Consider the following 11,393-nt stretch of genomic DNA (forward strand, 5'->3'; position numbering starts at 1 on the left):
ACAATTTGGTGTGCTAGGCAGGCTTGTCCTTGGTACCATAGCAAACTATAAATCCCAGGATCCCCTCAGATGGAGCTACAGTGCTTAAAGCGTGGTCAAATTCTACTGTTTCTACAGTAAATTAACTTCAGCTTCTCGAATTCCTGAACATTGGCTAAGACTTCTGGGAGCTGGAGTCCAAAACATCTGGAGAACTATAGTTTGAGAACCACTGTTTTACAGATCCGAACTTTTCCTCTGGACAGTTCAGTCCAGAGACTCACTGGATTTTGCCTACAAAGTGGCTTGTCACTTTGCACAGGACTTATAGGGGATAGATCTCAAAGGAAACATCTTTGTTTCTAACATTGCTTTGCCTTCCTTTGTTCCCAAACGTCTCATTCCCAGCAAAGAGTGTGGCCTCCACTTGCACAAAACCCTTGTCTTACACTCAGCTTTAACATCTCAAGAACAGTAGAGTGCTGTGACCCTCCGTCTTCAAGAATGATGCAGAAACCTTCTGCAACTTACTTTTCAGATTTCAGTTGGCGTGGCGTAATGGTTTGAGCGACCAGGGTTTGAATCCCGTCTTGGCCTTGGGAACCCACAGTGTGACCTTGTGCAAGTCACAATCTCTCAGCCTCAGAGGATGGCCATGGCAAACCCCTTCTGACGAAACGTGCCAAGAAAACCCTATGATAGGTTCGCTTTAGGGTCACCATCAGTTGGAAACAACTTGAAGGTACACAGCAACAACAACAACAACAAAGGCATTACTGGTATGCATTTTAAAATAAATGTCACATAAAACAGTACTGAACATGAGTCAACAGTGCGATGCAGCAGCTAACGAGGCCAATGCGATTTTAGGCTGTATCAATAGAAGTATAGTGTCTACATCAAGGGAAGTAATAGTGCCACTGTATTCTGCTTTAGTCAGGCCCCACCTGGAATATTATGTCCAGTTCTGGGCACAACAGTTCAAAAAGGATGTGGAGAAACTTGAGCGTGTCCAAAGGAGGGCGACCAAAACGGTGAATGGTCTGGAAACCATGCCCTACGAGGAAAGACTCAGGGAGCTGGGGATATTTAACCTGGATAAGATAAGGTTAAGAGGTGATATGATAGTCCTGTTTAAATACTTGAAGGGATGTCATATTGAGGAGGGAGCAAACTTGTTTTCTGCTACTCCAGAGACTAGGACACAGAGCAATGGATGCAAGCTCCAGGAAAAGAGATTCCAACTTGACATTACTTATTGGAACTTATTGACAGTAAGGGCTGTTTGACAGTGGAACATACTCCTTCCTCAGAGTGCAGTGGAGTCTCTTTCCTTTGAGGTCTTTAAACAGAGGCTGGATGGCCATCTGTCGGGGATGTTTTGATTGAGAGTTCCTGCATGGCAGAATGGGGTTGGTCTGGAAGGCCCTTGGGGTCTCTTCCAACTCTAGGATTCTAGAACTAAGCCTTTAGGGAATTAGGGTCCCATCATATTCTCCAAAGAGCGGCTGAAGACAGCAAGGCATGGCAAAATGAATGCAACGCAGTTTCTGCCAGAGTGCAGGAGAGAAAGGGATGGATGCTTTTCTTTGCAATCTGGGGCTGCTTTCCACCAGCATTCCATTCATCTGAGACATCTTTGTTGTCAACACCTCAAACTCTTTAACCAAGACAGACCCAGCAGCCTCACCTTTCGCCCGGAGGCCTGGGTGAGGCCAGTCCGCCCATCCAGCTCGTTTGCCATGATAAAAAAGATGCCACACGAACGAGAAAGATCTCGAGACCTTTTCCTCCCTCAGGTTTCCCCACTGTTCGGAAGAATGTCATCAGGCCTCAGCTCTGAGGTTTGCATCTAGCATGCATGAGATAAAATGAAAATTATGAGACAATGCTCAGATGTTTCGGTACTGCAGCTCCCATCATTCCTGTCTCACTGGCTCAAATGCATCTGAGGAAGTAGACTGAAGTCTAGGAAAGCTCATGCTGCCAACTTCTTTCTTTAGTTGGTCTCAAAGGGGCTACATACAGATTCTGCAGACTAACACGGCTATATCTTTGAATTCTGCCACTGGCCCTGTTTACGGAGGCTAATGTTGAGTCAGAGTTCAACAGCAAATGAAGCATGCCAGTCTATGAAGCATAAAACAAAGGTGGGCATTGGGCAGCCTCTGTGGATATGGGATTTATACCCTACTTTTTTTCTCAATGGCAGATAAATACCTCCAGAATTTTCTTGGCAGTTGTTCTTGGGTTTTTCAAGTCGTTTCCGATTTACGATAACCCTAAGCCAGACCTATCATGAAGTTTTCTTGGCAAGATTGGTTCAGAGGAGGTTTGCCATTGCCTTCCCCTGAGGCTGAGAGAGTGTGACCTATTGCCCGAGGTGAGTTTCATGGTCAGGTGGGGAACTGAACCCTGGTCTACAGAGGCATAGTCCAATGTTCAAACTGCTATGCCACACTGGCTTTACAATGTACCATTTTCATGCAATTTTGAGGGTGTGTGTGTGTGTGTGTTTGTAAAAATCTGGTTTCCAAAAAAGAAGTGACCATTCTTTTAGGGGATGTTTTTTACTGGGACAATGGCAGGGTTGGGCACTTGTCAGGGGGGAAAAATCGTTGCCCCTATTCCGTTCATGTTATGGAAGTGTGGAAAATGTCTTTCCCTTTCTCTCAATGTAGGGAAAAAAGGAAGACTACATCACAAATGGATTGAGGAAACGATCATCCTGGATTTGCAGAGCCTGACCCGGACAGTGAATGGCTTTAGAGGTCTCTCATTCATAGGGTCATCATATATCGAAGCTGACTTGACCTGATGGTAAAAGCTGTTCAATAGTGGAATATCCTGCCTTGGGAATGTGATGGAGTCACCTTCTTTGGAGGTTTTTAAACAGATGCTGGATGGCCATCTGTCGGGGGTGCTTTGATTGTGAGTTCCTGCATGGCAAAATGGGTTTAGATTGGATGGCCTTTGGGGTCTCTTCCAACTCTATGAGAACCTGAACCTGAGACAAGAGTCACAAAAAATGGTTGGGAACATTTCTATGATTCTATGGCTCTAGAAACCATACCTGCAGCCCCACATAATGAAACTGTTTAAACTCACTTATATGGTTTAACATATACCACAAATCCATACACCATGCACTGCTGATGCACATGTCATGTGTGCACACAGCTATGGGTCCAGGTACAGTGAAGGCGCAGCTCCTAGATGAGGCTGCAAACCCCACAGTGCCAGTTTGAAACAATATTATTGCCTCCTGTCAGCATCCTTGGTAAAGAGTGAAACTAGGCTGGGTCAGAACCTGAGACAAGAGTCACAAAAGAGATCACAATGGTTGGGAACATTTCCAAGCCAAGAAGAAACTGCTGGAGGAAAAAAAATAAAAGGGCTGGTGGAATAGAATGCGCAACATCCATGCGCTTCATGCCCTCTGCTGGCTATATCAGGGCAAGGTTTAGGAATGAATCAAAAGGTTTGTGTATTTGCGGGGAGAGGAAAAACAAGAAGCTACAGAAGAGACATTCTTTTTGGCACTAGAAGCCACTCTGGTGAATTGCATTCCATGAATACAAAAACTGTCCTTATAAGAATTGTTAACTACCAGTGCAAATAGTCTCAGTTATTGTTGTTGTGTGTCTTCAAGTCGTTTCCAACTTATAGCAATCCCAAGGTGAGCCTGTCATGGGGTTTTCTTGGCATGTTTCCTCTGAGGGCGAGAGAGTGTGACTTGCCCAAGATCACAAGGCAGGATTTGAACCCTGGTCTCCAGAATGCTAGCCCAACACTCGATATTGATGGATGACATAGGTCTGATTTGCAGAAATAATGCAGTTTGATACCACTTTAACTGCCACGGCTCGATGCCATGGAATTCTGGCATTCATTATTTTGTGAAATAGCATTCTCTGTCACAACAAACTACACATCCCAGGATTCCATAGCCATGGCAGTTGGTGTCAAACTGCATTAATTCTGCAGTGTAGATGCAGCCCTAGTTATGTCAAAACCTGGCCACTTGCATTCTGCCATTATCACCAGAAATTGAATGGGAAGAAGGTGGATGGTGAATTCTATGGCAGAGATGCACAGCATTTTTGCTCAACAGGGAAATGCAATTCTTTTGGGGAGGATTGCAAGTGCAAAGTTCTCCCTCTGCTGGCAACCATTTCCATCTTGGGTGCCTTCAAGCCATTTCCCCCTAAGACCATGATGGAGACTGCTAGGACCTTTTGACCATGATGCTTGCATTCATCATGGGTTTTGTTTTGGGCAAGATTTGTTCAGAGGAGGTTTGCCATTGCTGAGAGCATGCGTCTTGCCCAAAGTCACCCAGTGGGTTTCATGGCCAAGCTGGGAATCGAACCCTAGTCTCCAGAGTCATAGTCCAATGCTCAAACCACTAAGCCATGCTGGCTATATGGAAGGCTAATTGGATGAACTTGCATCTGACTGTTATAATCAGTTTGTGTGTGTACAAGCGTCTACAGTTTATATTTAGAAAATGGCTTAACAGATTGATCCGAAACTTGGCAGCGCAGGAGAGGTCAGTCGGAGGTCCGTACCAAATTGTTAGGCAGAAAGGCTCAGTGGTTTAACTGCAGGAGTTTACAATCTGGTGAGTGTGACTTTCAGCACTTTGGCAGGTAGTGTCTGTTTTGTTTCCTCGCCACAGGTTTTGTGAGAGTTGGCATTTGGGTCCGATTTCTCCATTGGCAAGTCCCTTCCAACTCCATCATCATCATATGCGTATGTATGGTGTTTGATGCCAGCTGGTCATCTCAAGGGGATGGGCTGTACCTGTATCATGCTCCTGCTTCCTTCCATCCCCAGGACCATGTTACTGCTACGATTATTACTTACAAAGTGGTTCTTCCAATTTTGGGATTTTTCCCATCTGGAGATTACTGGGTTTGGACACTGCTAGGTCCTTCTGACCATGATGCACACATCCTAGGCAAGAACCCCCTTTCTCCCTGGTTACTGTTTTCTCTTACCTTGTTGGTTGGCTTCAAATTCCTTCATCTCAAGATCATGGGTCAACTCTGAAACAAAAAAGGAAAAATGGTACCATCAGTAAAAACGACAGCAATGGGAACGATTATTGTGGGGCTGGAAATTTGTGGTCTATAGGCTTCATGCAGGCTTCAGTCTAGTTCCATAAAGACTTCACCTCTGTTTTAAATTCTAACCCTTTAACTCCAAACGTAGCCACTGCTAGTTCTGCTTACAGAAAGGGAATCCTCAGCTTTTGGAATAATGACTGCTCAAGCTTCCTTGAAAAATGTATCCCAAGGGTTTGATCAATGGGACAAGACAGATAATCCACTTGGGGATTCTTAATGACTATGCTTCAGATGTGAGGAAACATCTGCTTCTGCTGTGACTGGTTCTAGCAGATCCCACCAATGCAGTGGAGAGTAACTTGAATGTCAAGCATTGTCAGTTGAGTCCTTAAGCCAGAGAATTCTGAGGTCTTACAAAAGTTTATTGGTTCATCATCATGATCATCATCATCTTTCATGCCTCTCCTCAAAGCTCAAGGGGGGGAGGGATACAGCATATTAAAATAGGAAACACAATTAAAAACACATAAGTGAAAATACAACACTATAAAACCATTAAAATACACTCGTAACAGTACATGTCGAATTACAAAGTCATAATTTAAAACTGACTGGGTAGGCCTGCTGGAAGAGATATGTCTTTAAGGCTGTTTTAGATGCTGTCACCATTTTCAGCTGTCATATCTCTTCCAGCAGGTTAGTACTACTAGTATTACTATTACTGCTATTACTACAGTGGGCCCTTGGTATCTGCTGGGGTTTGGTTCCAGGACTGCTCCATGGATAGCAAAATCCGTGGATGCTCAAGTCTCATTAAATATAATGGCATAGTAAAATGGTGTCCCTTATATAAAGTGGCAAAATCAAGGGTTGCATATTGGAATATATATATTCCATATATATATATGAATATTTTCAAGCCATGGATGCTTGAATCCATAACAAAAAATCTGTAGATACGGAGTGCTGACTATGCTACCCGCACATTCTGCATTTCTGTTCTCATTCATACACACAGCTTGCTCAATCATAGCTATAAAAGTCTGTTCCTAGACACTTTACTCCATGTAGCCTATGCTAGCAACTTCTTTTAGTCTCAAAGGTGCTACAAGATACTTTTTCCATTGTTCCAAATGACATGGTGGGTCCAAGTGGAGCACGCATTGCCTCTCTTCTTGGTTCTTTTTCCTCACTCCAGGCATTATGCTGCACAAGTGCAATGCATATATGCATGCACGCATGTTCACACTTAGGCCACATAACCTTAGTGTCTGCAAGAAGTGAGAAAAGGACGGACATCTAGCTTTAAAGCCTCTTCGCACATTGAAATAATACTACTATATTCTCCCTCACTGCTGCTTGCTTTGAGATATGTCTCTTTGCTGTAGATCTCAAGGAGCACAGCCAGTCCCCAAGGCCTGCTAAGCCTAAAACGGTAGAAATAAATCGGTGTGCTCAAAGCCCTTAATACTTTAAATTAAGCCTCAGGGAAAGCTTTTCAGCCTTTGCGCTTGAAAAACAACAACAACAACTGTACAAGATCTGAAAATCCACTCAACAAAGGTGCGATGGAGAAAGGAGATAGCTCTCTAGGGAATCCCAGATGGCCAGATTCAGCTCCCAAAAGTTCCCTCTTTCTGGCCTAGTTCACTCTTCTTTGCTGGCCATGTCCTTTTTTTAATGAACCTTTTTTGATTTGATTTGAAACACGAAACATCCAAAATAAAGAACAAATAAAGAATAATTACAAACGTACACCACATTTCCAACATTTATTTTTAAGACCTTTAGACACTCTCCATCACTGGTCATTTCCAAAGCCTCTTCTAGCCAGTGCAAAACTACCTAAGTTTTGATGGCCATTTCCAAAGCTAGATGGCAAAGTGGTGCTTGCAAGCCCAAAGCATGAAAAAGAAAGAGGCATTTTTGCTTCTGCATTGCCAAGTTGCATTCAGAAACCTCGCATCTCTCATCTCTGATTTTCAAATCAAAAGCAAACACCAGCTCAGTATTTGCAACCTGCTTTGGCCTGATTGTGATACACAGAGGAGAAGGCGCAACGCATGCCGGGAGAATGCTTGGTGGAGCGGTTTTCGCTCTCATTTTTTTGTGCAGTCTTATAAAATGAGGACAGACCCCAGAGGTGGGTACACTGCAAGGGCACACACCACTCAGCCTGGCAGGAAAAGAGCAACGCTCCTCTGAACATGAGAAACCACTCCCAGATGGATAACCAGTTCTTCCAAGCACTGCAACAGATACAGCTCAGTTTCTAGAGAAATCCCAACAGCACAACACACTCCATCCCTTCACAAATACCAACAGTACATGGGCACATTCTCCAGAGTGTGACTTTTGACCTGAACTCCTGAAAAAAAATACAGTAGAGACTGAGAAGGGGACAGAAAAGGGCAACCTAGTGGAGTCTCCTTCCTTGGAGGTCTTTAAACAGAGGCTGAATGGCTATCTGTTGGGGATGATTTGGTTGAGAGTTCCTGCATGGCAGAATGGGGTTGGACTCGATGGCCCTTGTGGTCTCTTCTAACTCTACGATTCTATGATTCTAACCTGGCTGATGGAGGAGCTGGAATAACTCCCCTAGAAAGAAAGCTTACAACCTTTGGCGTTGTTTAGCTTGGGAAAATGGCAGGCAGTGACATTCATAACAGATGTGTATACTAAAATGCATTTGAGGAAGTAGACTGAAGTCTAGGAAAGCTCATGCTGCCAATTTCTATCTTTCAGTTAGTCTCAAAGGTGCTACAAGATCTCTCTAAGATGTGTATAGTGTTAGGGATGGTGTGGGGAGGGAGATGTTATTATTGCCTATTCATAATACAGTCCGCCCTCCCCACTATTGCTACAATCATAAATGTCCCCGAATTCCACTTTAAACTCCAGAGAGTTGCTGAGAGTGATGGAGATCTGGTCTGCTGGTGATCAGGATGAAGATGGCATTTCCAGCCCCTTTGTAGTCAATTCCTAAAAGCCAAAGCTTTCATGCACCAACAGCAAGGTAGGAGTAGGGTTGCCATAATTGTCCACTAAAACCAGGGACAAAATGTAGGACAAATTCTAGACCAAACTGTAGGACAACTGCAGGACAAAACTCAGCCCAAAATGTAGGACATTTAAGGTTCAATGTCCTAGCATGTTTGAGTTGAGTTTTGTCCTGCAGTTGTCCTACAGTTTGGTCTAGAATTTGTTCACATTTTGCCCTGGTTTTAGTGGACAATTATGGCAACCTAGCATAGGAGCCATCTCAGCTTTCCCAGAGCAGGGATGTCAAAGCCTGGGAGCAGCTGCTGAGAAGGCCCCCTTTTTTAGGGTTTTATGGCTTTCCCGTTGATTCAAATATCATTGCATGTTCAAGATATTGACTTTGAGAAAATAACCATGATGGAACCTTACCCATTGCCACATAAGGATCCTCTGAGCATGAGAATGGTGCTAGAAATAGATGTGTAATGCTTTGCAGGGTCTGGAAATCCCTTCAAGTCTCTAACACCACCCCACTGAAAATCAATACCGCCTCCCTTCCTCCATTTCTCCCTTCTTTCTGAATCCAAAAGCAACTCTAAATTAAGAACATTGCAAAATGCCCAGCCCCTGAAGGAAATTTAGCTGTCTTACAGAATTGCACAAAGGAGGTGAAATGGGAGTTGGTTAGTAAAGAGCGGTTTTAGAAAAACCCCTTCCAACCTGGATATCTCCGGATCACAACTCCCCAAGCAGCCCAGTTACATGGAAACTGGAAATCTCAGCTTCACAAGGATCAAAGTAACCTTTGACTATAGAAAGTTTATGGCTCTCTAGATGTCGTGGTACTCCCTTTCTCCACATTGCTCACTACTGGCTATTCCAATAAGAGCTTGCTGGCTAGAAGGCCACAAGTTGCTCATCCTTGAATTTGCAGTTATCATAGTTTTGGTAGACCCCTTCTCATTCATTACTTGTTCAGTTGGTTTACCTATACTGTAAACTGTCCTGGGTCCCAATTGGGAAAAAGGTGGGATAGAGTTAAATAAAATAAAACCACCATTTATTGACGATGACGTAAAGGGTCAGAAGGGGCCAAAGATGTGTTAGAATTCCTCACTACAACATCTCTGCTCCATTCTGCCCTTCTAGTCCAACCTCAAGATGAAAATGGCAGATTTGGTGGGCCCCTTGTTGTTGCAAACACTTGAAAAGGCCCTTGCCAGAATCTTGGAAACTGATCCCTAGTCAGAGTAGACAATGCTGGGCCAGTTGGTCCAGTGGTCGACTCAACTTGGCAATAGCCAGCAGCTCTTATTGGAATAGCCTAATATCAGAAGCAGTATGGCTCTCATTACCAGTTGCCAAAGGACATAAACAACCCACGGAATCAACAATTTTAGGATTGGAAGGGATTACAAGGACTATCTGTTTTAACTTCCTGCTTGGCTAAGGCGTGTGCGCACACAGGCATATATATTTTCCAAAAAGACAACCTTGGTTTGCCATTTTAGTATGGGCACACCATTTACTACTCCATTGTATTTCATGGATGGGACAGATTTTGGTATCCACAGGATTCCGTGGACCAAACCAGTAGACACCAAGGACCCACTGTAATTTGAAGCCATTGGTTCATGATCTAGTCTCTGCATCAGCGAAAACAAGCTTGCTCCATTTTCTACATGGCACACTTCAGATATTTAGTGACCAACCATCATGTCAACTCTCAGTTTTTTTCTTCCATGCTAAAATACCCAGCTCCTTTGGTTGGTCCTCACAAGTTTGGTTTCTAGACCTTTGATCAACCTTCCGGACACAATCCAGCTTTTTGATATCCTTCTTGAACCATGGTGCCCAGAAGTGGACATAGGATTCCAGGTCTGACCAAAGCAGAATTTAACTTGTACTAAATTTTATATCAGCTAGGTTTTTGGGGACTAGGGACTTCAGGGCCAAAGGGGAAGGGTCTACAAATGCTAATTGCCAACTTACTTCTTTCAGTTTAGACTCAAATGTGCTACAAGATCTTTCTACATATAACATTTAGAGGGCTACGCTTCACTCACCCAAGTAGGGTTGCCAATCAGGACCCCAAAATGGGACAAGTGTAGGACAACATTTTCAAATGTAGGACAACATTTCAAAAATGGAGGACACGCGAAAAAAATTGTGACTTTTAAAATGTTAATACAATGCATGTTTCTTAGGCATGATCAAAATAGAAGGCATTTTGGCATTATCCTAGACAGATGGCAGAAATGTACTTCCCCTTTCTGGCCACCCCCTCTCCCCATTCCAAACAGCACATTTGGGAATTGAACATGGCTTTACTTAACATGGCAACTCTTGCATATTTCAGAGTCTTATTCCATACCAAACCCCGTTGGGTTAACGCTTAGCATGGTTTAACATGGCTATGCATATTGACAGTTAAGGTGGTTTCACAAAAATGGATTTGCCATTTAGGTTTCTTGACCCAAGTGTACTCTCAGAAGTGTGTACTTGGTCAAGGAACTGTGGTTTTCTTCACTGCGCATGAGATTGTAAAAATCACAGCAACTACATTGGCCAAGCCTCAGAGGCTTTCTGTATCAATATCACCATTAAAGAACCAACAACACACAGAAAAAGCACTTTAGAAGGTGACACTCTCTCAGCTTCTGAAACAGTGCGATCATGCCTCTCAAGCGCTCATATCATCATCATACACCACCACAATACACTGTCAAAGCAAGGGAGACTTGTTAGCATTAAAAGCACACAAACACACTTTGGAAGGTGACACTTTCTCAGCTTCTGAAACAGTAGTTGCCTGCCTCTCAAGCTCACTCATCATCATCACCATCACCACACTATCAGTCAAAACAAGGGAGACTTGTTACATTAAAAGTATGCAAAATAAATTTAAAAAAACTTGAGGCCTCTGGCCACTCACCACCTCCTTCTCCTCCTCAAGGCTATGAAATCCTGGGACTGTAGTCTGTGGACCATTCATCCTCCTTTTGTCAAGAGAGCTCTGGTGCCACAAGAAACTACAATCCAGAATCCATAGCACTGAGACATAGATGTTTAAGGGGGGGGGTCAACTATTTCTGCAGCCTTTTGCTACCCTAAAGCCCTTCCTATTTACAAGCAGGCAAATCTCTTCTTCCAAGCCACTGAAAACCAACCCAAGTGGAGGAGGGTGATTGCTTCTTTCCCATTGGTCAGCTTTGGGAGAAATTTGCATATTACAAGTAAAGGTGTTTAGGGCCTCAAAAAGACCTGTGACAAGAATTACAAAATAATACCGACAGCGTTTACATTTAAAAGATGAGCATTGAGACTCCCAGTGAAACATGAACGATTGATGGCCTTTTT

The 11,393-nt window shown here is 43.5% G+C and overlaps 1 protein-coding gene across 1 annotated transcript in view; it reads right to left on the reverse strand.

Moving 5' to 3' along the window:
- CCDC92B (coiled-coil domain containing 92B) overlaps positions 1-11,393 on the reverse strand; it is a 36,337-nt gene that overhangs the window by 6,468 nt on the left and 18,476 nt on the right. Inside the window, exon 3 of the mRNA XM_042442220.1 lies at positions 4,983-5,030. Within this exon, the coding sequence (XP_042298154.1) occupies positions 4,983-5,030 (48 nt within the window). The remainder of the gene's footprint in view (positions 1-4,982; positions 5,031-11,393) is intronic.

The sequence above is a fragment of the Sceloporus undulatus genome, chromosome 11 (assembly GCF_019175285.1).
Source record: "Sceloporus undulatus isolate JIND9_A2432 ecotype Alabama chromosome 11, SceUnd_v1.1, whole genome shotgun sequence".
Classification (NCBI taxonomy): domain Eukaryota; kingdom Metazoa; phylum Chordata; class Lepidosauria; order Squamata; family Phrynosomatidae; genus Sceloporus; species Sceloporus undulatus.